At 53.5% G+C, this 27216-nt stretch overlaps 4 protein-coding genes and 1 long non-coding RNA gene across 10 annotated transcripts in view; 3 read left to right on the forward strand and 2 right to left on the reverse strand.

The window, feature by feature from the left end:
* Positions 1-1755: 1755 nt before the first annotated feature.
* On the reverse strand, positions 1756-4970 carry NXNL1 (nucleoredoxin like 1). Its single transcript, XM_003213848.4, has 2 exons — positions 4169-4970; positions 1756-3195 (listed from the first exon to the last, which is right to left on the reverse strand). Exons 1-2 carry the CDS (start codon positions 4492-4494, stop codon positions 2898-2900), a joined length of 624 nt encoding a protein of 207 aa, XP_003213896.1. The 5' UTR covers positions 4495-4970; the 3' UTR covers positions 1756-2897.
* Positions 4971-5077: 107 nt separating this feature from the next.
* Positions 5078-15588, forward strand: SLC27A1 (solute carrier family 27 member 1). Its single transcript, XM_003213846.5, has 13 exons — positions 5078-5230; positions 5361-5528; positions 7804-8198; positions 8848-9009; positions 9815-9884; positions 9987-10078; positions 10169-10278; positions 11176-11385; positions 11663-11789; positions 12017-12154; positions 13025-13189; positions 13949-14095; positions 14897-15588. Exons 1-13 carry the CDS (start codon positions 5121-5123, stop codon positions 15052-15054), a joined length of 2052 nt encoding a protein of 683 aa, XP_003213894.4. The 5' UTR covers positions 5078-5120; the 3' UTR covers positions 15055-15588.
* A 290-nt stretch (positions 15589-15878) lies between these two features.
* PGLS (6-phosphogluconolactonase) lies at positions 15879-18566 on the forward strand. The gene is made up of 4 exons (XM_085214837.1): positions 15879-16304; positions 17244-17345; positions 17458-17598; positions 18160-18566. Exons 1-4 carry the CDS (start codon positions 15933-15935, stop codon positions 18295-18297), a joined length of 753 nt encoding a protein of 250 aa, XP_085070963.1. The 5' UTR covers positions 15879-15932; the 3' UTR covers positions 18298-18566.
* LOC146542057 (uncharacterized) lies at positions 17404-21583 on the reverse strand. Its single transcript, XR_014880737.1, has 2 exons — positions 19634-21583; positions 17404-19547 (listed from the first exon to the last, which is right to left on the reverse strand). It is a non-coding gene; the product is annotated as an uncharacterized LOC146542057 (long non-coding RNA).
* A 178-nt stretch (positions 21584-21761) lies between these two features.
* Positions 21762-27216, forward strand: part of BRD4 (bromodomain containing 4) — a 61684-nt gene continuing 56229 nt past the window's right edge. For 4 of the 6 annotated variants that reach the window (XM_085214827.1, XM_085214832.1, XM_085214829.1 and 1 more), the window contains exon 1: positions 21762-21972. The gene's annotated coding sequence lies outside the window, so the exon portion shown is untranslated. Of the gene's footprint in view, positions 21973-22546; positions 22700-27216 lie in introns of those variants that run through there. The other 2 variants (XM_085214828.1, XM_085214831.1) reach the window with 1 other exon arrangement.

Consider the following 27216-nt stretch of genomic DNA (forward strand, 5'->3'; position numbering starts at 1 on the left):
GTGGAGGTGGGCAGTGAGTTTTCCCCTCCCTTCTGTTTCAGGGCTTCCATCATGCTGAGTTCCCCTGCAGAACAACAGCGCTGCTCTTTTCCACCTCTTCTGAAGCTGAGCTTCGTGCAGGACTTCCCAGGATGTCCTGTGATCCTTAAGGATTCCCCCAACCCAATCCATCCTATGATTCTGTGGTTCTACGACCTTTGAGGACCCAACCCAACCCATTCTGTGGTTCTGTGTTCTTTGAGGACCCAACCCAACCCATTCTGTGGTTCTGTGTTCTTTGAGGACCCAACCCAACCCATTCTGTGGTTCTGTGTTCTTTGAGGACCCAACCCAACCCATTCTGTAGTTCTGTGTTCTTTGAGGACCCAACCCAACCCATTCTGTGGTTCTGTGTTCTTTGAGGACCCAACCCAACCCATTCGATGGTTCTGTGTTCTTTGAGGACCCAACCCAACCCATTCTGTGGTTCTGTGTTCCTTGAGAACCCAACTCAACCCATTCTGTAGTTCTATTATTTTTGAGGACCCAACCCACCCCATTCTGTGGTTCTGTGTTCTTTGAGCACCCAACCCAACCCATTCTGTGGTTCTGTGTTCTTTGAGGACCCAACCCAACCCATTCTGTGGTTCTGTGTTCCTTGAGAACCCAACTCAACCCATTCTGTAGTTCTATTATTTTTGAGGACCCAACCCACCCCATTCTGTAGTTCTGTGTTCTTTGAGGACCCAACCCAACCCATTCTGTGGTTCTGTGTTCCTTGAGGACCCAACCCAACCCATTCTGTAGTTCTGTGTTCTTTGAGGACCCAACCCAACCCATTCTGTGGTTCTGTGTTCTTTGAGCACCCAACCCAACCCATTCTGTGGTTCTGTGTTCTTTGAGGACCCAACTCAACCCATTCTGTGGTTCTGTGTTCTTTGAAGACCCAACCCATTCCACAGCCCCACGATCTTTAAGGCCTCTTCCAACCCAACCCATCCTGTGACTCCACAACGATTCAATATATTCTACTTACATTGGATTGCTCAGTGCCACCTCTTATCACATCTGTAAAGTGACCCCTGCCCAAATTCTGCTTTTTTTGGCTTTCCACCTATCGCACTGCTTTACTTATTGACGACCTCATTTCATGCTTTTCTCCAAAGTTGATTTATGAGTGTTATGGCATCCTCTATTCGGACAAAAAGAAATGGAAAATCAAGAAGAGGAATCAAAGACCTCATTTCTCTTTATTAGAACGTTGGCACAGTGATGCTTCCCACTCCACTTTGTGTTTTGCTATCATTTTCTCACTGGGTTTGTTGTGTTGGTTTTTTTTCTTTCCCACAATAACCTGTTGTTTGATTTCTTTCTTTCTTTCTTTCTTTCTTTCTTTCTTTCTTTCTTTCTTTCTTTCTTTCTTTCTTTCTTTCTTTCTCTCTTTCTTTCTTTCTTTCTTTCTTTCTCTTTCTTTCTTCCTTCTTTCCTTCTTTCTTCTTCTTTCCTTCTTTCCTTCTTTCCTTCTTTCCTTCTTCCTCCTTCCTTTCCTTCCTTCCTTCCTTCCTTCCTTCCTTCTCCTTCCTTCCTTCCTTCCTTCCTTCCTTCCTTCCTTCCTTCCTTCCTTCCTTCCTTCCTTCTTCTTTCTTTCTTTCTTCTTTCTTTCTTTCTTTCTTCTTTCTTTCTTTCTTTCTTTCTTTTCTTCTTCTTTTTCTTTCTTTTTCTTTCTTTTCTTCTTTCTTTCTTTCTTTCTTTCTTTCTTTCTTTCTTTTCCACAAAATAACCAAGAAAAGAGCAATTTTTGGTTCTGAACAGAGAAAAACCCATCGGGTTAAAAACCCAATCTGCCAAAAGCCCAATGGGTTAAAAACCCAATAGGTTAAAAACTCAGTGGCTTAAAACGTCAGTGAGTTAAAAACCCAGTGGGTTATAAACTCAATGAGTTAAAAACCCAATGGGTTAAAAACCCAACGGATTAAAAACCCAATGGGTAGGGCTGGTAAAAGTCCACCTTTTATGTTATTTTTCTTTCAATAAATTCCAGTGTTGGGTGTCTTTCTATTGACATGGGGACGAGCAGCACCTGAGTGCCAATTTATAGCCTCAGTATTCACTTTGAGGTGAAAACACTGCCTTCCACCTCCTTCCCACTTCTCCAGGTTTGTTATTTGTCATTAAAATCATTATTTTTACCTCCAGCTGTCGCACGTTGCCCCCGAGGAAATGCAGCATTGCCCCATTCGTGACCACCAGAGCACAGCATGCAGCACAGTTTCACTCCTCCACGGATACGTGACCCGGAAGGACTTTGAGGTTTTCTTTGCATCTCTTCACTCAGTGCCACACAGAACGCAGAACCCAAAGAAAGACGCTTGTAACGCTGGATCCCTCCCAGCCATTTGTTTTATGGGATTATTCCTCGCCTACCTGCCCAACTTGCTGGGCAAAGAGGCTTAAGTGAGAAAGCAAGTCAAACCAGCCGCCCTCGCACGGTCTCTCTGTCTGCCTGCCAGCATTGCCCAGATCCTTTGCATCCTGTGAGTTTCTAAATTCTTGGCTCTTCCCCTTGTGGTGGAATGGAGAACCCATAAATGAGCAGCGGGCGGCACAAGGAGCCACACGAGGGGACGGAATGAATTTGTTTCAGAATGGTCTGACTTCCAGAAAACAAACACAATTTTAGCAGAGTTTTTGAAGAAAGACAGATGTTGGTGTTGGTGTTGTCCCCAGTCAATCACATAGGGACAACACCCCAAGGGACGTCCCAACCAACCCCTTCAAGGACCCATCACCATCCTCCTTCTGCTCTTCACTCTTGGATTCCTCCCTCTTGCCCAACCAACCATGTTGGGACAACAACCCAAGGGATGCCCCCAGTTGACCACTCTGGGACAGCAACCCAATGGACTTCCCAGACATCCCTACGAGGACCCATCACCATCCTCTTTCTGCTCTTCACTCCTGGATTCCTCCCCCTTGCACAGTTTGTACTTGAGGCGCCGGAGGGGGTCAGTGATGCTCCTCCTGGCACAGTCATCAAAATCCTCTGCCAGTCGGAAATTCCTGTCCACCAGCTCAGCTGCCTCCCGCCAGTTCTGGAAGCAGGCAGGACCCATGCTGGTGATCTCATCCACGGCGTTCCCGACGATGACGTCCCCGTTGGGTTTCAGCACCACCACCCTGGGCACCTCAGACACCTCAAAGCGCTGCTCCAGTTCCCTGCAGAGGGAAGAAATCTCAATTCAAGACGCGCTGGTGCTGGGTGCAGCCATCCCACCGCACCCAGGGTTCCTCAATATTCATTATATTACAAAGTCTGAAATGGCAGCGTGCTCCAAGAGGGGCTGGAAGTAATTCTCAGCATTACCTGCAGCTCACTCAGCCGTTAATGAGGTTATGGTAAATGCAATCATATTTGCTAATTGAGTGTGTGGCAATCAGCCTATGGCAACAGGACTGGGTCTGGAGGGGTCATAAGGTCCCTCCCAGACCAAACCATTCTATGGTTCTTTAAAGATTCCTCCCAACATTCAGTGAATCTGTGATTCTACAGATCTTGGATTCTGTGAATCTACAATCCTATGATTCCATTATTTGATGATTTTTAAGGTCCCTTCCAACCCAAGCCATTCTATGGTTCTATGATCTTCAAGGTCACTTCCAGCCCAAGGCACCCTAAAATTTTGTTATTCTATGACCTTTAAGGATCCTTCCAACCCAACCCATTCTGCCATTCTATGATTCTACGATCTTTAAGGTATCATTCAGCCCAACCATTCCATGACTCCATCTTTCTATGACTCTGTAATCCTATCACCTTTAAGGACCCTTCCGGCCTAAGAATTACTGTGTCTCTATGGTTCTATGTTTCTACAAATCTATAATCTTTGAAGTCCCTTCCAACCAATCCATTTTCTGTTTCTATCATCTTTAAGAATCCTTTCAACCCAACCCAAGATATTGTACATGTCTACGATCTTTTAAGGTCCCTTCCGACCGAACTCACTCTGTGATTCCATGATTCTGTGACCTTTAAGGTCCCTTCCAACCAAAACCATTCCATGATTCTGTGATCTTTAAGTTCCCTTCCCACCCAACCCCACCTACAACTCTATGATCCTTACAGTCCCTTCCCTCCCAACCACTCCACCATTCCACACTTCAAAGAATCCCCCCCAACCCCACCACCCACCTCTTGAACTCATCCCCGAAGGGTAACGACAGCCACCTCTTGGGCATGGACTTCAGGAAGGCCTCCTCCTGCTGCGCGGTGGCATCTCGGGACACGTACACCAAACACAGCTGCGATGCCCGTTCCACGTAGAACTCATCTGTCAACCTCACGAAGAAATCCTTCAGCCGTGGCACGAAGCTCCGGCACCTCGGGCATTCAGCTGCCCCAAAATACAGCAGCATCACTCTGTTCTCCAGTGCCAAACACAGCTCCCTCTCCGTCTCCATCTCGTCCCGGTCCCTGTTGTTGACAATCAACACTTTCCCAGTGAACAGAGAGGCCATGGGGGCGGGGGTGGCGGATCCCAATGAGGGATGTGAAGAGCAGTGAGTGTCCAAACGGGGCGGGATGAGACATACAGCCCCTGCGCTCCCCCCGCCGCTCCCGGCTGCTATTCATAGCGGCAATCGGATTAAACCCAGGGGTCAATGAATGCGGGGACGGCGCTGCGTTGGGTCCTGGCACAGATCCCACAACGTTGGGGGATGAAAGATGGGGCACAGCAACGGGACGGCGCCCAGCACTGAGTTTTAATGGGGCGAACAAGCAAGCAAACAAACAAAGGAACGAACAGCAGCTCGTTTTCTATTAGATTTAAGGCCAAAAAAAAGTCTTTTCCACGGTGCGGCTGTCCCGGTTTCCTTGCAAGGAGGACAGCGGGACTGATCCTCCGTTCGTCTCCGCATTAACTGGAGAAAATATGAAGGACAACTCCGTTTTATATTAAAATTACGGCTCGAACGCCTCTTCCCTCTGCTTTGTGCCCGGTTTCCCCTTCCCCTCCTCGGGGGCAGCGAAGTGAAACCTCCGCTCCGCTCCGTTCCCGATCCGCTCCGCTCCCTACCACGGACAGCTCCGCCCTTTCTCCTCGCCCAATCAGGGACCGCCCTCAGAGCTCTTCACCAATCAGATGGCGAGCCGCCGCACTGTCCCGCCCACCGGAGGGCAGCCCACGCTTCCCCGCAGCGCCGCACGGAGCTCCGCGGTCGGATCCGCTGCGGGCGGCGGAGCGGTGCGGAGGTACGGAGGAGCGGAATGCGGAGCTCGAGGGGGGGGTTGGGAGGTTGGGAGGACGGGAGGGGTCACAACGGGGCCGGAGTTGTGGATTTTTAGGGCCCGGTGGATTTGTGACCGCTCCTTCCATCCGCAGCATGCAGCCGGTGGGGGTTTGCACCGCGGCGCTGGGATCGTTGGGGCTGATGAGGTTCTTCGGGGTTCCGTGGGTTTGGAGCCTGGCGGCAGCGTTGGGCATCGGCCTGGGAAGCGGAGGGTGGAGGCTGCTGAGGGTGATCTGCAAAACGGCGCTGCGGGATCTCTTGTAAGTGATGCGCGGCTCGGGGTTCTGTGCCCGTACAGCTTGCATCGTGCCCGGTACCCCACAGCCAGTGCCCTGTTCCCAGTACCCAGTGCTTTGTGCCCAGGATCTGGTACCCAGTACCCAGTGACTGGTGTCTGGGAACCTACACCCAGTGCCTGGTACCCTGTGCCCAGTGCCATGTGCCCAGTGCCCAGAATCTGGTGCCCAGTGTCCTGTTCCCAGTACCCAGTGCCCTGTGCCCAGAACCAGGTGCCCAGTGTGCCCAGTACCCTACACCCAGTGCCTGTTACCCAGTGCCCAGTGCCCAGGACCTGGTGCCCAGTATCCAGAACCTGGTGCCCAGTGTCCTGTTCCCAGTACCCAGTGCCCTGTGCCCAGAACCAGGTGCCCAGTGTGCCCAGTACCCTACACCCAGTGCCTGTTACCCAGCGCCCAGTGCCCAGAATCTGGTGCCCAGTGCCCAGTATCCAGAACCTAGTGCCCAATGCCATGTTCCCAGTGCCCAGAACCAGATGCCCAGTACCCAGTGCCCAACACCCAGTGCCCATAAACCTGGTTCCCAGTGCCCTTTTCCCAGTGCCCACAACCTGGTGCCCAAGTGCCCAGTGCGTGGCACCCAGTGCCCCGTTCCCTACACCCAGTAACTGCCGCCTAATTCCCAGTGCTTGGTCCCCAGGATGTGGTTCCCTACATCCCACACCCACCCCACTGCCATCCCCACACTTCCAGTTCCACCCCAGTGCCAGCACTGGTGCCAGTCCAGCTCAGCCGCTCAGCCCCAGTGATGTGAGGCTGTTTCTTGCTCTCCTCTCTGCCTTCGAGGAGTGAAATTCGGGGATGGGAGCAGCATGAGGAAGGATCACTGTTATTCCTGGGAGCTGTCGAGGGTGTCTCACTGATTTCCGCAGTTTTTAGCCCATTTTTGGGGGGGGGGGGGATGCTTTGAATTTGTAAGGATTTAAGGCCGTTGCCCTGGCCAGCGCTGCCTGGCTTTGCCGTGGCTGTCACTGAGCTTTGAAGAGCTGTTTCCTCCCGATTGCCCGGCGAGCTGGGAAGAATGGCAGAAAATAAACCGGGCGGAATAAAACCCTTTAAGTATCTGGAAAGTGTGGCTCATGAGACAAAAGGGTCCTCTGTTCTGCGCTTGGCACCGCTCCGCAGAAGGTCACCACGCAACCCAACCGTGGCCAACAGCTCCGTTTGTGGGATCCCTTCCCCCTCCCCTCTGTGCTCATTGACACTCGGAGCTGCGGGGGTTTCTTTAAGGGCTGATATTAAACGACGTTTGGAGTTTCTGGGGATCCTTCCAAAGTCTCATGGCGCAGTAATTCCCTCTTTGATGTTGGCGGAAGAGAACCGCGCCGCGCTGCCTCCGTCTGTCCCATCTCCAGAAGGGAATGGAATCTGTGGTGCAGTATCTCAGGATATATTCTGATATATTTTCCATCATTCGTTACATGATCATTGAAATCTGTCTTTTCTTCATCCCCTCCGACCACCCCAGGGCCAAAAGGGGAATCATTATTGGCTTTGTTTCCTTCCTTGCTTCGCTTTGTGAGTGGTGATGTTGGCTTTGTCACTTAAATAATGACAGATCCTAAGGCGTAAAACTGTATAAATAACACAAAAATGCTGAAAAACATCCTGGCAAGAGAGGTGCTGCCCATGTAAGATCACATTTCCTTTCTAGATGAAAGCAATCATTGCAAAGCTTTCTTTCCCCACTCATATCCTTAAAAAAAACACAAAGCTGTGGCTTAGCATCACTTGAGTTGATACCAATATTCAGATTTATGGATTACCCCTGGTTTGAGGCATGGAAAGCGCCAGAATCGTTGGTGTTTTTGTGACTTTTTTTACCGTAATGTTAAAAGCCATCGTTTTCCATAGAGCAGCAGTGATCTAAAGTTCAGTGTTAGCTTGGTTGAGGTGTCCAAGGGGTTGGATTCCCATGGGACTCCCATAAGGGGTACACACACCGTGTCCATGTTCCCATATGGAAATCAGTGCTATATGTGACTCAGAAGCATCAATATTTAAAAAAAAAACAACAACAAATTGAATTAATTTCAATATAAACCAAAGATTGTAAAGTAGTCCAAGAGCCATCCACGAAACTTGGTGGCCTTCCAGATAACATCAAGGGTGTCCCAACGGAGAGAATCATTGATGTTGGTACCAACATCGTATTTCCTTCCAGAGAGTGTTGCAATTCCTTCTGGAGAATGCTGTAAATCCTACTGGATTTCTTATTTCTTCTCTTTCTTTGCTTCAGTGGCCTCTCGGTGCTGTTACGAGTCAAGTACAAGTTACGATGGCACCAAAAAAACAACAACACCATTCCCAAGATGTTCCAGGACGTCGTCCGCCGGCACCCCGACAAAGTGGCCCTGATTTACGAGGCCACGGGTGAGAAGTGGACCTTCCAGTGGCTGGACGAATATTCCAACGCCGTGGCCAACTTCTTCTACCAGCAAGGCTTCCGCCTCGGGGACGTCATTGCCATCTTCATGGAGAGCCGCCCCGAGTTCGTCGGCCTCTGGTTGGGGATGGCCAAAGTCGGCATCGAAGCGGCCCTCATTAATTTCAATCTGCGCTTGGATTCTCTGGTTTATTGCATAACGACGTCAGGAGCCAAAGCGGTGATTTTTGGAGGAGAGCTGTCCTCGGGTGGGTCACCTGGGTGATCATAGAATCATGGAGTGGGTTGGGAGGGAAGGGACCTTCATATCATAGAACCATGGAATGGTTGGGGTGGAAGGGTCCTTGAAGATCATAGAGACATGGAAGGGTCCTTAAATATCATAGAACTGTAGAATGGTTGGGTTGGAAGGGTCCTTGAAGATCATAGAGTCATAGGATGGGTTGGGAGGGTCCTTAAATATCATAGAACCATGGAATGGTTGGGTTGGAAGGGTCCTTGATGATCACAGAGTCATGGAATGGGTTGGAGGGGTCCTTAAATATCATAGAACTGTAGAATTGTTGGGTTGGAAGGGTCCTTGAAGATCATAGAGACATGGAAGGGTCCTTAAATATCATAGAACTGTAGAATGGTTGGGTTGGAAGAGGCCTTGAAGATCTTAGAGCCATAGAATGGGTTGGAGGGTTTTTTAAATATCATAGAACTGTAGAATGGTTGGGTTGGAAGGGAAGGGTCCTTGAAGAGCACAGAACTGTGGAACAATAGAATGGGTTGGTATCTGGACCTGGATCTTCGGGTCCTCTCCTTGCAGCGACGTTTTGGGGCACAACAGGACATTATACAGGTGACTTTTGCCACTGCCTACCGTGTTACATTTCTTGCTTTGTGTTGCAGCAATAACCGAAGTGAATGGGATGCTGGGGAAGAACATGGCCAAGTTCTGCTCCGGTGACTACAACCCAGAAGTTGTTCCTGCAGAGACCAGGCACCTGGATCCTCTTCTGAGCACTTCATCGAAGTCACCACCAACTCAGATTCCAGCCAAAGGCTTGGATGGTTGTGTTTATCAGCAGTCCTTATTTCTTAGTGCGATGTCCGTAAGAATCATAGGACCGTAGAATCATCGAAGTGGGAAGAGACCTCAAAGATCATTGAGTCCAACCATCCACCTATCACACCATGCCCACTAAACCACACCACCCAGAGCTGGGCTGGGAGACAGCAAAAGAGGGGTTAAATCTACCCCATTTGAGGTCACAGATAGAAAAAAATGTATATATGTGGGGAAAAAGAACAAAATGTAAGATTGTGGTTCCAGGGTATTCTGGATTAAGTTTCTCAGTAGCTGAGATTTGCAAGGAAAAAAATATAAGACCCAGGTTTGAAGGCATTCTGGATTAATATTTTCCATAGCTGAGGTTTCCATGCACATCTGAGATCAATCAGGAGTGAGATTCTCATTCGGGAATTTGTTTCCCGTGGGTGGAACAGTGCTGCAGAAACTCCTTTAGAGTTTTCATTGCAGGGCCCTGGGTATCCTGCCCTACCCTCAGCTTTTCCTGTAGATTGCTTCAGAATTAGGGAGAGCTCATCAAATTCCGGGGCCATCAGTGTAGAGGTGTGTGGGTCTCATCCTCAGAGCTCTGCAAACTCCTTGTATGCATTTATTTATTTACCTCTATGGACAACATCCAGACCTTCTCCTAGGGTACACTTCAACGCCCGTGTCAGACTTTGAGCTGCGGTCAAAGCCCGTCCCCAAGTGCTCTGATAGGAACAAAGCCTAAAAACACCTTTTTATGAAGGGTTTTCTCGGAGAGCTGAGGTCAGTTGGCCTGATGCCTGTTTTCTGCTCTTCCAGATCGGCTCTTTTACATCTACACTTCAGGTACAACGGGAATGCCCAAAGCTGCCATTGTGGTGCACAGCAGGTGAGGACCCAAGGAGACAATTTCTTCTTTCGATGCTTTTCACGTCGTGAAAGCTGAAGCTCGGTTCACCCCACATCCTCATCCTGGGCTGTGCTCTTGCAGGTATTACCGCATCGCTGCCTTTGGGTACTATGCCTACAGGATGCACCCAAAGGACATCCTCTACAACTGCCTTCCGCTCTACCACTCCGCAGGCGAGCATCCCCTGCCCCAAATCCACGTTGGGATCCTCCACGTGTCCCCACGGGTGACCCCAAGCCAACCTCGGGCTCTTTGTTTTCCAGGTAACATCATGGGGGTCGGCCAATGCCTCATCCACGGCCTCACCGTGGTCATCAGGAAGAAGTTCTCCGCCAGTCGCTTCTGGGATGACTGTGCCAAGTACAGATGCACGGTGAGGGCTCTGCTGGCTCACTGCTTCGCTGCCCATCTCCACGTGGTCCCCTTGTCCCAGAGCCATGGAAGGAATCAGTGTGGTTTGATACTGGTTGGCATAACGAGCAGAATTGTGACCTCAACAGGTGGGATTTTGAAGAGAGATCCCAAGCGCTGCCCTCTGACTTATAGTTTGGACAATTGAAATCCTCATGTATCTCCAAACAATGTTTTATTCCCTTTACTGAATCTTTCAGTGGGTTTTGTAGAAATATTCCCCATCCCAATATTCTTGGTGCCTCATAGAAAATAATAAGGCTCCGATAAAGGGAGAGTTTCTGTCCCCAGTGAAGGCAGTGGTAGAAATTCAGGATATGTTGGAATGGAGTACAAAAACAACAGCTTTTAAATCCAGCGCTTGGGTAACTTCAGCCTCAGGAAAAAACAGCAGCATCCAAACTAACCTCCATCATTTCTCTGTAAGATGTGCTGCGGCGTGATTGAATTGCCAGTGCCATTGTAGGGATGTGGGATGGAGACTTCGGGATGTCTTTCACCCATCCTCACCTGCTCGCTCTGTAAAGCCATCAAGACTGAATTTTCAAACACAAACATCTGTTGTAATTGGGGGAAAGGTCTTTGAGAACTTGAGTTCTCTTGGCAGCTCGTCGTCGCTGAATACTCGCTTGTGTCGGTGCCAACATCACCTACTAATTTAAGCAGCTCTTTCTCCTTCCTGGGGTTTATCTGACCCTTCTCCCATAAGGAATATTTATAGGTGGCAATCGGATCCTCACTCAGCATTCACTTTGTGACATCAAGCTTTTTGCTTACAGCCGAACCGCTTGTTCCCCCAACCTTCCTGGAGCGCACCCAGAACCCATCCTGAGCGATGTCTTTGTGTTTGCTGCTTCAGATTATTCAGTATATCGGGGAAATCTGCAGGTACCTTCTGAACCAGCCGGTCCGAGAGTCGGAGACGCAGCACTGCGTGCGGCTGGCGGTGGGCAATGGGTTGAGACCCACCATCTGGGAGGACTTCACCAAGCGCTTCCGCATCAAGCAGATCGGAGAGTTCTACGGAGCCACGGAGTGCAACTGCAGCATTGCCAACTTGGATGGGAAGGTGAGGGAAGAGAAAAGGTGGAGAGGAATGAGTGGAAGGGAAAAAGCACTGCTTGCTTCCCTGGTTCTCCGCACATTGCATTCTAGAGATGATAAAGAGCTAAATTGGTAAATAAGAGCAGCGTGCACAAAAAAAAAAAAAATAAAGTGGAAAAACTCAGGGCAAATTTCCCTCTCAAATGGAGAGGGAATAAAGAGCAGAGAATTCCCAGCATACAAAACCCAGGCCATTTTCTTCAGCCTTTTGGTGTTGTTTTTTTTTTTCTGTCTTTTGGAAGGTCGGTGCCTGCGGCTTCAACAGTCGGATCTTGCCCAACGTTTATCCCATTCGTTTGGTGAAGGTGAATGAGGACACGATGGAGCTGATCCGTGATTCCAGGGGGCTGTGTGTCCCGTGTCGCCCAGGTGAGCGTTGACTTGAAGTAATTTACTGCAGTTCTTTGTTCTAAGAACAAATACTTCATGAGCTCTGATAGGTTTAAGGGGGTCGTGGTGTCGTATATGGGTGTTTCCTTCAAGATCTCTGATGATGGATCAGTTATTTTAATGAAGAACTTTGGGACAAGCGATGATGTGATGGAATACGTCGTAACTCGGTGTCATCTTGTGCTGTTTGGTCCTTTTTCCTGCAGGAGAGCCAGGATTACTCGTAGGTCAGATAAATCAACAGGATCCCCTGCGTCGCTTCGACGGCTACGTCAATGAGAGTGCCACCCACAAGAAGATTGCTTACAATGTGCTCCAGAAGGGGGACCAGGCCTACCTGTCAGGTACTGGGCTCACCAGTACTGCAGTTCCTCAGCACTGATCATGGAACCATGGAAGGATTGGGTTGGAAAGGACCTTAAAGATTATAGAATTGTTGAAGGATTGGGTTGGAAAGGACCTTAAAGATCACAGAACCACGGAATCACATGGGTTGGGTTGGAAGGGACCTTAAAGATCACAGAACCACGGAATCACATGGGTTGGGTTGGAAGGGACCTTAAAGATCACAGAACCATGGAATCACATGGGTTGGGTTGGAGGGGACCTTGAAGATCACAGAACCATGGAATCACATGGGTTGGGTTGGAAGGGACCTTAAAGATCACAGAACCACGGAATCACATGGGTTGGGTTGGAGGGGACCTTGAAGATCACAGAACCATGGAATCACATGGGTTGGGTTGGAAGGGACCTTAAAGATCGCAGAACCGTGGAATCACATGGGTTGGGTTGGAAGGGACCTTAAAGATCACAGAACCATGGAATCACATGGGTTGGGTTGGAAGAGACCTTGAAGCCCATCCAGTTCCAACCCCTGCTGTGGGCTGGTTGCCACCCATCAGATCAAGTTGGTTCGGTGACACCTAAACCCGATATCTTCTTTTGAGAGGAGCAGATGTGTTCGTGTTTGGAAGTTGTCAGCTGTTGAGCTGCTCTGGCAGCAGTGTTTACGTTTCAAGGAAGGGGAAGTTTTCCTCTGCCCTTTTTCTGCAGCTGCAGCTTTGTTCTCTCCCATAATGGTGGTGGAAAATCACTCAGCTGGTTCTGCAGTTCCATGGGAAGAAGACAATGCAGCATGCAGGGGGAACAACACAGGGTGATGTACAGCTGAGCTGAGACCCAAGGTGATTCGGTGTCTTCTCTCCCTCCAGGAGATGTGTTGGTGATGGATGAGCTCGGATACATGTACTTCAGAGATCGCAGCGGAGACACTTTCCGATGGCGAGGAGAAAACGTCTCTACTACAGAAGTGGAAGGGATGTTGAGTCACATCCTCAACCAGACAGACGTCGCGGTGTACGGAGTGGAAGTGCCAGGTAACATCTCAAGTCAGAATTCTCCATTTAGGGAGAATGGAAATAAGTAAACCTACCAAATGTGCGTCGCTCTGTGGGATGGGTAGAACTTGGTCACCTCTACTGAAACCAGGCACCTAAAAGGGAGAGGATGGAATAGAGGCCAGAAGGGGAGTTTGATGGTGTTGCATTCGTTCTGAGCAGTAGGAATCACCTGAGATGTGGGCATAAGGGAAATCCTCCAGCCCCCAGCATCTCTGCAGCCTCCGCTGGGCTCAGTTCCCCATCAGCCCTGAACTGGGGAGCCCAGCACTGGGTCCAGTGCTCCAGATGGGGCCTCCCCAGTGCAGAGCAGAGGGAGCAGCACCTCCCTCACTCAGCTGGCCACGCTTTGGGCAGTGCATCCCAGGCTTCTGTTGGCCTTCTTGGCCACCAGGACACCCTGCTGGCTCGTGGTCAACTACCAGTCAACCACTGGTCAACCCGTTGGCCACCACTGGCCTTCTTGGCCTTCAGGGCACACTGCTGGCTCATGGTCAACCATTGGCCACCAGGACCCCCGGGTCCTTCTCTGCAGAGCTCCTTTCCACTGCTCAGCCCCAACCCGGACTGATGCATGCTGTTTTTCCTCCCCAGGTGTAGAACTCTACACTTGCTCGTGTTAAGCCTCATCAGGTTCCTCTCTGCCAAACTCTCCAGCCCATATCTACGCTTGAATCTCTTAAATATTTCATGCTTAACTCATGCTACCTTTTTGCATCTCCACCTCTTTTATTTCAGGGGTGGAAGGAAAAGCTGGGATGGCAGCAATCGCAGATCCTAAAACGAAAGTGAACCCCAACATTCTGTACCAGGAGCTCCAGAAAGTTCTGCCTTCCTACGCCCGGCCCATCTTCCTCCGTCTTTCACCCCAGGTTGACACCACAGGTAGGGGCAATCCTCATCTGCTGCTCTCAGCCAACTTTTAGCTCGAAGGGGGAACTTTTAGTTGGCAGTGAGCTGAGAAAGCAGCCCTTAGGCAATGCGCTGTAACTGGAGCCGCTTGGTTGGCTGCCATCCATCTTCTGCCAGAGGTTGCGTAAGAAAATCCTCTCTTGCAGTCAACAAATACCATTAATAAAAGCTAGAGCTCAGTCTTAAGCCAGCAACAAGCTCGTTACAGGCTTTAAAACTGAAGCACAGCGGGAAGAAAGCTCTCTGAAATGCTATCCGTGTGGCTACGGAGGAGCTCTGCGTGCAGAGTGCTGCTGAGAAAACAGGGGAAGAGGCTCTGAGCCCCCCTCACTCTGTGCTGCACCATCTGCTGCCTTTCGTGGGCTGTTGCGTGGTCTTGTTCTGGTTACACCGTGTCTACATGCCCTTAATTTTGCTTGTAACACAACCCGCAGCCACGGCAACAGGAGATGCTTCGGCTGCTTTCTTTGGTGCTTTAAATTTCCTAGGATTCCAGAGAGCTCTTCCCCTTTTCTGGGAATCCGCGGAGTCCTTCCAGTTTTCTGGGAATCCGCAGAGCTTTTACCATTTCCTGGGAACCCAGAGAGCCACTCTGTGTCTTTGGAGAAGTAAAAACTGCACGACCTTCACATAGCAACACGGTGGCAAACAGAATATTTGCAAATTCTTAAGCAAAACTCTGACTGAAAATGAAATGCGACGTTTCTCTCTCACGGCGTTTTGGGTACGAAGCGTTTCCTTCAAAATATTTTCTCCTTTCTCCCTTCTCTGAAGGCACTTTTAAGATCCAGAAGACCCGCCTGCAGAGGGAAGGCTTTGACCCCCACCAGACATCGGACCGGCTGTATTTCCTGGATGTAAAGCTGGGGAAATACGTTCCGTTGGATGAATGCCTTTACGCCAGGATTTGCTCGGGGAAAGTCGCCTTATGATCTTACCTGGATCGAACCTTGTGAGGAAAACAACGATTAACTGAAAAGATGAGGCTTGTGGGAAGCTGATACGCAACGTGAGACCCTCCGACAGCGAAAGCACCAGCAGGGAAACCTCTCTTGGGGTGTTGCCCTCACCTAAAGCACATTAACCCAGCGAGCGCTGACCCATTAACCCGCTGCCACACTGACAGAGAGGATTTTTTGTGACTGCTCCCCACTGCTGTGCTGTCAGTGGGAGAGGTTTTGTGGTGATATTTATGGACGTGCCCCACACGGGTTTGTTTGTGCTCCGTCTGTGGACTGTACTTAACGAGTTAGGCTTTTAACAGAGCAGTCTTTAATTGCGTTAGGTCATGTTTTACCTTAACGACGCCTGGAAATCTCACACGTGCCAAGCCCTTAGGGCTGGGAGTTACGGACATGAGGGGTTGAGGCCTCTGAGCTCGGAGCAGGCTTTGGGGTGCAGGGAGGTGGATGGAGAGCAGCCGTGCTGTGAGCGAAGCCTGAGGAAATGTTAATGAGTGCTGCTGAGCAAGCTGTGGCGTGTTTTCATTACTTGGGGGGGCACGGGAGCCAGGCGAGAGTTAACACCGAGGGACGGCTGCGTGCAGCGTCTCCTTCCACTGCTTCTCGCCGAAGGTGAGCCGGGCTGAGGCTGCGGGCGCGGGGCTGAAGCCCTCACGCGAGGCCGAGGCCTCAGTCCTCGACTAGGCCGCAGGTTGCTAGGCGACGCGCAGCGCTCCCCACTTCCGCCTTTCTTTGCGAAGCCGCCTTCGGCGCGCTCCCCCCCCCACTTCCGCCTCCCGCTGTGACGCCACATCCGACCGCCGTTCCCCACTTCCGGCCTCCGCCGCTTCCCACTTCCGGCCGCCGCCATGCCGGGCCGCATCTCGGTGTTCCCGTCGCCGCAGGAGCTGGGCTCGGCCCTGGCGCAGCTCGTTGTGCAGCGGGCGGCCGGGAGCGGCGGCCGCTTCTCTCTGGGGCTGTCCGGGGGCAGCCTGGTGGGGCTCCTGGCCCGGGAGCTGCCCTCAGCCGCCACCACCGGAGCCGCCAACGGGGCGGGCCCGTGGCTCTTGGCCTTCTGCGACGAGCGCCTGGTGCCTCCCGAGCACCCGGAGAGCACCTTCGGGGCGTACCGGGCTCAGCTGCTGCCGCGGCTCCCGGCGCCAGCCCCGACGGTCCTCGCTGTCGCTCCCGGGCTCTCTCCGAACGCTACGGCCGCGGATTACGCCGAGAGGCTGCGAGAGGTACCGGGGGAGGGAGAGGAGGTGGATGGGGGGGGAGAGGGGGGAGGGGAGGTGAAGGAGGGCGAAGAGGGGGGAGGGGAGGTGAAAAGAGTGGGGAAGAGGGGGGAGGAAAGGAGAGGGAGGGGAAAGGGGGGAGATGAGGTCGGGGGAGGAGGGGTGGAGGTGAAGGGGGGGAGGGAAGGTGATGGGGGGGTTCACGAGGAGGCGGGACCCCCCCTTCTTCCTTCCCCGTGTGAGGAGCTGGGATCCCCCTGTCCTATATGAGGAGCGGCCCCCCCTTCTTCCTTTCTTCCTTCCCTATACGAGGAGCTGGAATCCCCCTTCCCCCCCCTTCTTCCTTCCTCATACGAAGATCTGTTGCCCCCCTTCCCCCAGTCTTTCCCCACCTAACAAGTTGAGATTCCCCTTTTCTACCTTCCCCATGCACGGTGCTGGGACTCCTGCCCTTTCCCCACTTAAGAAGCTGACCCCCCCCCCCCCTCACCCCCCCCCCCAGAGAAAGGGAGAAAAAAAGAGGAACTAGTATCCCCCTCCCCCCACCCCCCATACCTTTCCTTATGCCAGGAGCTGGGGGTCCCCAACACAAGGACATCCCTCCCTAGGATTTGGGAGAATCTCTCCCTTCCCTTTCCTCCAAGATTTGCGGGACTCCCCTCACCACAACCCCCCAGGATTTGGGAGACTCCTTCCCCCCCTTCCACCCCCCAGGATTTATTTTGGGGGACACCTCCATCCCCCCCCGGATTTGGGGGATCCTTCCATCCTCCAGAATTTCTTTGGGGGACTCCCCCATCCTCCCCACCCCAGGATTTAGAGGACTCTCCCCTCCCCCTTTCCTCCCACGATTTGATGGACCCCACTCCTCCCCCCCAGGATTTGAGGGACTCTTCCCCCAGGATTTGGGAAGCTCCCCCCACAACCCCCCCCTGTTCCCCCCAGGCCTTCCACGGCGATGCTGTGCCCGTCTTTGATCTGCTGCTCCTGGGCGTGGGGCCGGACGGCCACACCTGCTCCCTGTTCCCCAACCACCCCCTGCTGCAGGTGAGTGTGTTTGGAGGGGGGGTGGGGGAAGGAAGGGTTAGGCAGCTCCTCCTATCCCTTTACTTTCTTCCAATTTAGTTTTTAATACGTTTGTTTTAATTCTTTTTGATAGGAGAAAGAGAAAATCGTGGTTGCTATCACCGATTCCCCGAAGCCGCCGCCGGAACGCATCACGTTGACCCTCCCAGTGCTGAATGCTGCACGCACGGTGGTCTTCGTTGCCACGGGGGAGGGCAAAGCCGCCGTCCTAAAGGTCGGGGACTCTGTAGGGACAGCTTTGCAGCCCCACGGAGGGATCTGATTGTGTTCTGGTGACACGGAAGTGTTTTGGGATGGGGTTGGGGTGGAGCTTTGCGGTTCTCTTTCGCTGTAACCCCTCTGTGGTGAAATGGAGTTGTTTTGGGATGGGGTTGGGGTGGAGCTTTGCAGTTCTCTTTCGTTGTAACCCCTCTGCGGTGAAATGGAGTTGTTTTGGGATGGGGTTGGGGTGGAGCTTTGCGGTTCTCTTTCGCTGTAACCCCTCTGTGGTGAAATGGAGTTGTTTTGGGATGGGGTTGGGGTGGAGCTTTGCGGTTCTCTTTCGTTGTAACCCCTCTGCGGTGAAATTGAGTTGTTTTGGGATGGGGTTGGGGTGGAGCTTTGCGGTTCTCTTTCGTTGTAACCCCTCTGCGGTGAAATGGAGTTGTTTTGGGATGGGGTTGGGGTGGAGCTTTGCAGTTCTCTTTCGTTGTAACCCCTCTGCGGTGAAATGGAGTTGTTTTGGGATGGAGCTTCGCGGTTCTCTTTGTGACAACTCCTCTGTTTCATCCAACAGCGCATTTTGGAAGGCAGTGAGGAAAACCTCCTCCCCGCCGCCCGCGTCCGGCCGCACACGGGGCAGCTGCTGTGGTTCCTGGATGAAGCAGCAGCCAAAGAGCTGACGGTGCCCTTTGAGAAGCATTCCATCCTGTAGGACCAAACCCTCGGCCGATTTATTGGGGATCGGTCACAGCAGCGCCCGCCCGGAGCCTCCACGTGGTGCTGTGGTTTGAGTCCACGCGGAGCAGCAGCGCGTTGAGGAACGGTGTTGTGTTTTTGTGGAGCACAGATGAGGTCGTTCCTTTGGTTCGGTGCCGGGCTGCAAAGTGGGAGCAATGTGAGGTGGTGGTCTCATGTTTTGTGAACGGTGGCTGTGATGTTTTGAGGAGTGCACGGTATTAAACGTACGGATCTCAGCTCTGAGGGCGTTTGCTCTTCCACTTGGTTGCACCCTTCCATAAAGCACAGCGAGGAGCAGAGCCTCGGGTGGTACAGGGAGGTGGGGGTGGCACAGGGACACCCAGATGCTCCCAGCTCTCCCTTATTTTCCCATGTGGTTTATTGGATCCGTCTCCAGTGATTTATTTATCTCCACTGTGAAGCACTGGGTCACATCTCCTCCGTGTCCTGTTTCATTTACATCTGCATTGGCACAGGTTTTGCTTCCACCTTTTCAGTCCCGGTGCTTCCTTTGCTGTTGTTTGATGCTTTTTCTGCTGTCGCTTTCCCAGCAGTGATAGGGAATGGATTGAAACCACACGATTCCCAACAACAGGAACAGCAGGAAAGCAGCAGCACTCCCCAGTGAAGAACCTGCCAGGATTATTCAGAGGCAGAGAGCAGCTGGCACCGTCCTACAGTCCTCCTCCCAGAGCTCTCGTGCCTTCCCAGGGCTCCCCACAGGGCCTCCCAGTGCACTCTGTGGCACCAAACGTGACTCCCATGCAATTTCACGGTGCTGTTGTACATTTTGGACCTTTTCTCATATTGTTCACATGCGCTCTCAGCAGAGACTCTCATCTCTACAAACTTACCACGCTCATCTTCTGGTTTAGGGAAACTGTCATTCTCTGTTTGCTCGTTAATTGCTCTTCAGAGCTTTGTCTGAAGCTTTACCTGCGCCCTCAACGTGCTGCAGATCATCTGTGAAGGTGAAGATGTCTCTGGAATTCTCCTCACAGACGCAGTGAGGTTCTCTTCTGATCTGTTGATTTCACGTCTGTAACCTTGCAAAGAACCGTGATGTTAAAACCACGAGGCCGTTCATTTCTGCTGCCAGCAATCACATCGTTTCCAAGGAACAGCCCTCTCGAAGCTTACTTCAGTCTCCTTCAGTTCTTCACAAGCTGCTGTAACCGCCATAATTCCAGGCTTGATGTTGTTCACTTGGTCTTGAAATGAAAGCTTGGAAAAAAAAAAAAAAAAAAAGAAAGGATGAAGATGTGACCACAGCACTGACCTCATCACAATTATAAATTGTTCCCACTCACCTAGATCATATTTTCATCCTGCACTGCAGCTCAGGCATTAACTTCTTTCTGCTCAGGAAGATTCTTCATGAGAGCTCCCTCTCTTCCTGGTGTCCCACCACGGCGATGCTTCCCAAAAGGTTTGTGGTGTTGATGTGGCCTGAGAACCCCCACTCTACACCTTATATGCAGTTTTGGTGCACAAGGTCTGCAGGGGCCTGCGAGGAAGGACTCTGTTTTTGTTCCATTAAGGTGAACACCCTCCAGGTATCCTGCAGCACGGATATAAGAGCTGGTTAAAAGAAACTGAGGTGTAAATGCACCTCTTCCTTTCAAAAGGGCGGAGAAGCCAGAGCTGAAGAGCCAGGAGCTGCAGCTTGCAGGGTGGACTTCAGGTGTCCATCAGTGTGAAGCACCACAGGGACACTTCCCAAAAGGTTTGCGGTGCTCACGTTGCCTGAGAACCCCTCCTTTACACCCTGTGTGAGAGATGGTGATCAGCAACCTGCATTCTTCAGGACGAATATCACCAATAGTTCCAAGGTTCTTATCTTGTCATAGCAACAATCCTTTTGAGGCTCTAACAAGAACTCAGATAACGAGCTGGGCTGCTGGGCTGGGCTGAAGAAAGCATTTCTATCTTTGGAGACACGGACGAGGATGGCTGGTTTGTGGGAGAGATGATGGACAGCACCAGAGGTCTGATCCCTTCCAATCCTCATAGAATCGTACGATTCAGGTGGGAGAAGTTTCAGATGATGTCCTGGGTACAGCCTGGCCTCCAGAGCTCCGTGATCTCCTGCTGGACGCCGACAAGGAGGAGAGAATGGGCAGCAGAAAGCGATGGTGGCCGTGCAGGGATCTGTTCTATGCAGATGTATGGAGATCTCTGAAGATCCGTGTCTGCGTTGGCTGGGGGAAGCAGAGATCCCACAACAACAGCATTGGCTGCGGGTTCCCAGCAGGAAAAGCGCTTTATTTCTGCTTCTTTGAGGCGAACACCCCCCCCCCCCCCCATGTCTCCTGCATTAAGGCTGGGGCTCTTCCTCAAGGCTGACAGAGATTTTAATGTCGCCTGTGATGAACCCGCGGCTGCTGCTCCGCACAGCGCTGCTTTATTCTCCTCTCAGCGCCTGGAGGCGCTGAATCAGTGTAATGGCCGCCAGACCGCGGTTCTGTCCCGTCCTTCCTCCGCTCCCCCTTCTCTGTCGGCCTCCTTTCGTCGCACCCCTCGGTTTTTCTTTGCCGCCTTCAGTCCCGCCCGCTCCTCAGCGCCTCCTCCTGACAGCGGAGAAAATGGCGCCTCCTCCCCCCCAAAAATCTCGCGAGAGCGCCGCCCCACCCTCACTCTTCGTGAACTCTCGCGAGAAAGTGGTCGCTGCGCACTCGGGGAGCTCTCGCGAGAACGGCGCCTCCTGTCATTGAAGGAAATGGCGGCTACTAGTGCTGCTCCCGCCCGCGTCTTCTCGGGAACTCTCGCGAGAGCTCACAGTAATGGCGGCGCCTTGTCAGCTTCCCGCCTCAGCGCGGCCCCTCTGTGGCACCGCCTGCTGGCGGCGGTTTTTCCTTCTGAAAATCCCCCGTTCCCGCAGGACCTGAGCTGCTGCTGCCCCTCCTTCGCCCTCAGGAGGATTGCTTCCTCCCTCCATGCCCTACACCCCTATTTCCATGCATTGCACCTCATGCCCTCCCCATGAATCGCACCCGTTTCCTCACGCACTGCACTCCATTCACCCCCGTGCATTGCACCCCAGTTTTTCCCATGCGTTGCACCCCATTCGCTCCCCATGCATTGCACCCCATTTTCCCCATGCATTGCACCCAATTTTCCTCATGCACTGAACCCCGTTCACCCTCCATGAATTGCACCCGTTTTCCCATGCACTGCACCCCATTCACTCCCAGTGCATTGCATCTCATTTCCCCCATGCACTGCACCCCATTCCCTCCCCATGCACCCCACCCCCCATTTATCACATCCCGCCCCCCCTTTGCGTTTCCTCCCCCCGTTCCCTGAGCCCCACTTTTCCCTCCACCGCACCGCATTTCCCGCCCTTTCCCGCTTCGCCCCTCCCGCCTTTCCCCGCCCCGTGACGTCACGCGAAGGGGCGTGGCTTAAACCGTGTGGGCGTGGCTCGTCCGCCGTGTGGGCGTGGCTCGCTCCCCGTGTGGGCGTGGCGCGGCGGCGCCGTGACGTCGCTGCAGCGCGGTGAGGTCAGTGCGGCGCCGCTGCCGGACCGCTGCCCCTCGGAGCCGCTCCCCCCGCCCCCCTCCTCCCCGACCGTTCCGCGACGCCTCCCGGGTCCCGGCGGCGGGAGGGCGGCTCGGCCGGGCCCGGAGCGGCGCCTCCGCCGCTTGAGGTGAGCTCAGGCCTAACGCGAGGGGCGCGGCGGCGGCGGCCTAGGGTTGGGCGTAGAGGCGGGGGGGGGGTTACGCTATTCACATCCGCGCTTACGTCGCCCCGCTGGCGTAGCCCGCATTGCGTAACGCGGCCGCTGCGTCAGGGAGCGCTACGCAAAGTGCGGACGGAGGTCGGGGCGCGCTGCGCCAACGGCGTAGCGAGGGGCGCGAGGCGCGGGGCGCGCTGCGCCAACGGCGTAGCGAGGGTCACGCGCCGCCTGCGTAGGCCGTATTCTTCACGCCTCCACGCAAAGTGCGCACCTCGCCGTTTATGGGGGAAGGCGGCTTCGGGGCGGGACCTGCGGCTCCCCGAGCGCCTAATGGAGCTCCGAGCGCCGAACGGAGCTCCAGTGCCGCGCCCGTCCCTCCCGCCCCTCCCCTTGAGCGCTCCGCTAACTGCGTAACCTCCCGTCCGCGCCGTTTGCGCAGCGCCGAAGCGGGGTGAGCGGGCGCGGGGGGCGCACGGCGCGGCCTATCGCTACGCCGTTGGCGTACGGCTGCCCTCTGGGCTGCGCCGTCGGCGCGGGGCGGTGCGCAGAGTGCGGGGCGCGGGGCGGGGCGGAGCGCGGGGCACTTCCGGCCGCCGCCATTTTGTCCGCGGCCCTCGGGAGGAAGCGGCGGCGGGCGAGGCCTTCGCAGCCGCCGTCGCCTCGCGGCCCTCCGCCTCCGTCCGCCTCCGCGGCGCCGGTGAGTGGCTCCCGCCGGACCCGGCCGTTCTTCGGGGATCCGCGGCCGGGGGGAGGCGTTCGGGGCGATCTCGGTGCCTTCGTTCTCCGTTGGGTCCTCCGCCGTGAGGCCGCGCCGTGCGGAAGAAGCGGGGGTGGATCGGGGCGGCGGGGCGGGGCCTGGAGGCGGCGGGGCGAGAAGAACCGAGCGGCACCGAGGCCAACCATCCGTTGGTGCGAAGGTTTCGGCCGGGATCGAAGCGATCCCGAACGGGGGGGGAGGGGGAATCCCGGAGTTCTTCCCGCTGATTTCTCGCAAATGTCCCCGCGTTCGTCAGCCGACGGCCGGCACGAATCCCCGCCCTGCGCCTTAACGGCCAGGAACCCCGAGAATGGGGCCAAGAACGAACGGCCCCAAGAGCAGCCGGCCCCAATAACGGCCCCAATAACAGCCCCAGGAACTGACAGCCCCAATAACAGCCTCAAGAACGGTGCTAATAGCTAACAGCCTCAGTAACTAACAGCCCCAAGAACAACCCTGATAACAACCCCAAGAACTAACAGCCCCAATAACAACCCCAGGAACAGCCCCAGGAACTGACAGCCCCAAGAACAGTGCTAATAACTAACAGCCCCAAGAACAACCCTGATAACAGCCCCAAGAACTAACGGCCCCAAAGAACAACCCCAGTAACAGTCAGCCCCAGAAACGAACAGCCCCAAGAACAGCCCCTGTAACAACCAGCCCCAGGAACTAACAGCCCCAAGGCAGTGCTAATAACTAACAGCCCCAAGAACAACCCCAGTAACAGCCAGCCCCAATAACTAACGGCCCCAAGAACAGCGCTGCTATCTAACAACCCCAATAACTAGCAGCCCCGAGAACAACACTAAGAACTAACAGCACCAGTAACAACCCTGATAACAGCCCCAAGAACATCCAGCCCCATTAACAACCCCAAGAACTAACAGTCCCAGTAACGAACAGCTGCAAGAACTAACAGCCAGCACCACTAATAGCCAGCCCCATTAACAACCAGCCCCATTAACAGCCCCAATACATCCCATTTCTTCAGCAGTTGCCCACCAGATACCCCCAGATCCCCCTATGAAATCCCCCCCCAATCCTTCCCTCTGATCCCCTCCCCATAATTCCCCCCTCTCATGTTCATTCCTCCCCCTGATCCCCCCCAATTCAACCCATGTCCCCCCCAGACCCCACCCAGCAGCTCTCCCCATTCTAAACCAAGCCCTCCCCAGCTGGCAGCTCCAGACTTCCACCCCCTCCCCCCATTCCTCACCCTACATCCCCCAATTCCCTCCACGCAAACATCCCCCATTTCTTCAGCCACCATCCGTTTATCCCCCACATTCCCTTCACCCCAAACATCCCCCGTTTCCTCAGCCAGCACCTGGCAGCTCACACCCCCCAAACGATTCCATCCTGGCAGCTGACATCCCAATTCTTTAGCATGGATCCATCGAATACCCCTTAATTCCCCTCCCTGAAGGAACCAGCTCCGTCCATTGCTTTGTGCCCTATAGCAGTGGGGCTGCTCCTCTTGGCTCCCCAAAACCCCATTTTGTTGCAGACCCCCCTTCGCCCCCATCACATCCTTCTGCCCTCTGTGTCCACCCTGAATATTTCACCCTTCTTTATTTTTACTTATGTAAGCTTCAAAACAACCCCAGAAAGCTGCAGGTATCCCTTTTCCATGGGTTTTTTTTCCCTCTGAGAGCTCCTTAATGCCATCCCACTGTTATGCTCTCCATAAAACCCTTCTGGCATCGGTTTAAGGCAACCTGAGGAGTGCAGCTGGTGGGGTTTTGTCCGAAACACGGCGTTGATGGGACGGAAGGGGCGATGCTGATAGATGCCGTGGCCCTGTGCTGTGTGCTGGCTCAGCTGGAGCCGTTCCACCGAGCTCTGCCTGCTCCTCTCAGCTTTGGGGGCGGATGAGACGACTTTGGCTGTTTGTTGTGGTTCTGGAAATGCGGTTTCCTTACCTCAAACGAACGCTCGATGCTGAAGGTGATCTCAAAAGCTGAAGCTCTGTTGCTCAGCCCTCCGCCTGCTGTCATTTCCCACCCCGTGGCACTGATCTGACGTCAGCTGTGCTCCTGTTGGGCTGTTTGAAGTCGTGCTGATGCTGTCGTGTTGTAAAACCTGCGCCCCTGCCCCGTCCCCTTCGCTGCAAACACAGCACTCAGCACCAAAACTGGGGCTTTCCCAGTTTGTTTTGCACCCCGGCTGTGCTAATTACTGTAATTACTGTGAGGCTGAGTAACTGTTGCTGCCGTGTTATCTGATGGCTTCAAGGGAGGGGACCGGCCGTTAGCTAACGAAGCGGAGCCCTCGTTAGCACGAATCCCGTGCGTGCATCACATGGAAGGCCGTGTTTGCAGGGCAGCAGACCTGCTCTGCGTGTTGCTGCTTCGTTAACTCCTCGGTGCTTTAATTTCCATCCGGTTTGGGGCTGTTTGGATGCCGTAAGGATGGCAGTCATCTCTGCGCTGTGGGCTTTGCTGCTGGGGAGGAGGAGTTCTCCGCTCTCTGCACGGTTTGAAGTCGTTGCAGGAGGTTTATCTCGGAACGGTCGAGATTATTTTTGTTACTATTTGTCATCAAATTACTCTTCTACGGCCACAACTTTCCTGCCTGGGGTAGAGGAGGCCCCGCGTGGCAGTGATGGAGGACGCGACGCTGCTGGGATTTGCGGTGACAAAAGGGGTTTGGTGCAGCTGCAAGGACCCGACGTTGGTTGTGTGGGCTCAGCAGCCGAAGTGCTGCTGTCAGCTCCCATCACAAAGCCAGCAGATCAGAAACCATGGGCCGATTTCCCACCTTTCAGCTCCGTGTTCCCCCCGCCTCCGGGTGCCAATCCCTGCCTATGGAGGGGTTCATCACTTCGGGATGCGCTCAGCTGCTAATTACCCCCCCTTAACGAGCTCAGGCTCCGCCAGAAGGGATGACACGGATCCGGGGAGATGCAGAGCAGCTCCAAAAACCAAAACAGGAACTTGGGGCAACGGTGAGAACATCACTGAATATCCTGAAACCTGAAACCCCGCGGGCTCATTCCCGGAAATGGGAAGCTGTGCTTGGGATTGGGGACGTTGGTGTCTGCCTTCCTGTTGGGAATCTCCGCAAGCTTTTCCTGCTCCCAAACGCTCCTCTGCGTGCAGGAAGAAATGGAACCTTTGGCAGGAGGAGCCGCTGCCGTTGGAGCTCTGTGCTTTTCCTTATTGCTGTCCCGCTGCAGGTAAAGAAGCACGGTGAGCACATTGGTTGCAACAAACCCCGACAGCTGCGTTCCTCGTGGCTGCTTTTCCTCAATTCAGGACCTGCCCAGCAGGGAAGTTGGTGCGCTGTGAGGAAATCCTGGCTTTCCTTTAGCACACAGCTCCCAGTTCTTGCTGTTTCTTCCTCCTGGCTGTGGATTTCCCTCAGCAAATTGCTCTGAGCTACGATTCTCACTTTCTTTCTTCCTCCTCGATCTGTTGGGGGTTGGCTTGGAGCTCTCGTGCTCACGTGGTTCCTCCTTTGCACCGATGGAATGTTTGGTTCCGTTGTGGTTTGCTTTGCGTGTGAAGTCACCAGAGAGAGAAACAAACACGTTTGGTGGCAGCGTTCTGTGCTCACGGGGGGTGGGGGAAAACAATTCCCCCTTTTCCTTTCCCTTTCTGCCCCTGTAACAGCAGGGCTCCTAATGGAACAAAGGGGGGATGGTTTGAAGCTCAAAGAGAGGAGATTGAGGTTGGATGTGAGGAGGGAATTCTTTATCCAGGGGGCGATGAGGACCAGAGCTCCATCCCTGCAGAGATGGGAGCCAGGCTGAGCAGTTGGGGGGCACGCAGCCCATGGCAGAGGTGGGGCTGGGGGGACGTTGGGGTCCTTGCAATCCAATCGTGCTCTGATCCCATGGTTCTGTGACCTTTAAGGATCCATTTAACCCAACCCGTTCTATGGTTCTTTGACTTCTAAGGACCCTTCCAACCCATTCTAGGATTCTATAGTTTTCTGACCTTTAAATCACTTCCAACCCATTCCGTGGTTCTGTGACCTTTGCAGACCCTTCCAACCCAACCCATTCCATGCTTCTATGACCTTTGAGGACCCTTCCAACCCAACCCATGGTTTTATGATGTTTGAGGACCCTTCCAACCCAACTCATGGTTTTATGACGTTTGAGGACCCTTCCAACCCAACCCATTTCTATGACCTTTGAGGACCCTTCCAACCCAAACCATTCCATGGTCCTGTGGTCTTCAAGGTCTCTTCCAACCCAAGCCATGCTGTGATGCCGTGGCTCTGTGATCTTTAAGGACCCTTCTAACCCAAACTATGCTGTGATTCCAGAGTTATGTGATCTTTAAGGTTCTTTCCAACCCGTCCTACGGTTCTGTGACCTTTGAGGACCCTTCCAACCCAACCCATAACATCATTCCATGGTTCTCTGCCCTTTAAGGTCCTTTCCAAACCAACCCATTCCATGGTTCTGTGATCTGCAAGGACCCTTCCAGCCCGATCCGTTCAGT

Source organism: Meleagris gallopavo, chromosome 34, assembly GCF_905368555.1.
Source record: "Meleagris gallopavo chromosome 34, MGAL_WU_HG_1.1, whole genome shotgun sequence".
Taxonomy (NCBI): domain Eukaryota; kingdom Metazoa; phylum Chordata; class Aves; order Galliformes; family Phasianidae; genus Meleagris; species Meleagris gallopavo.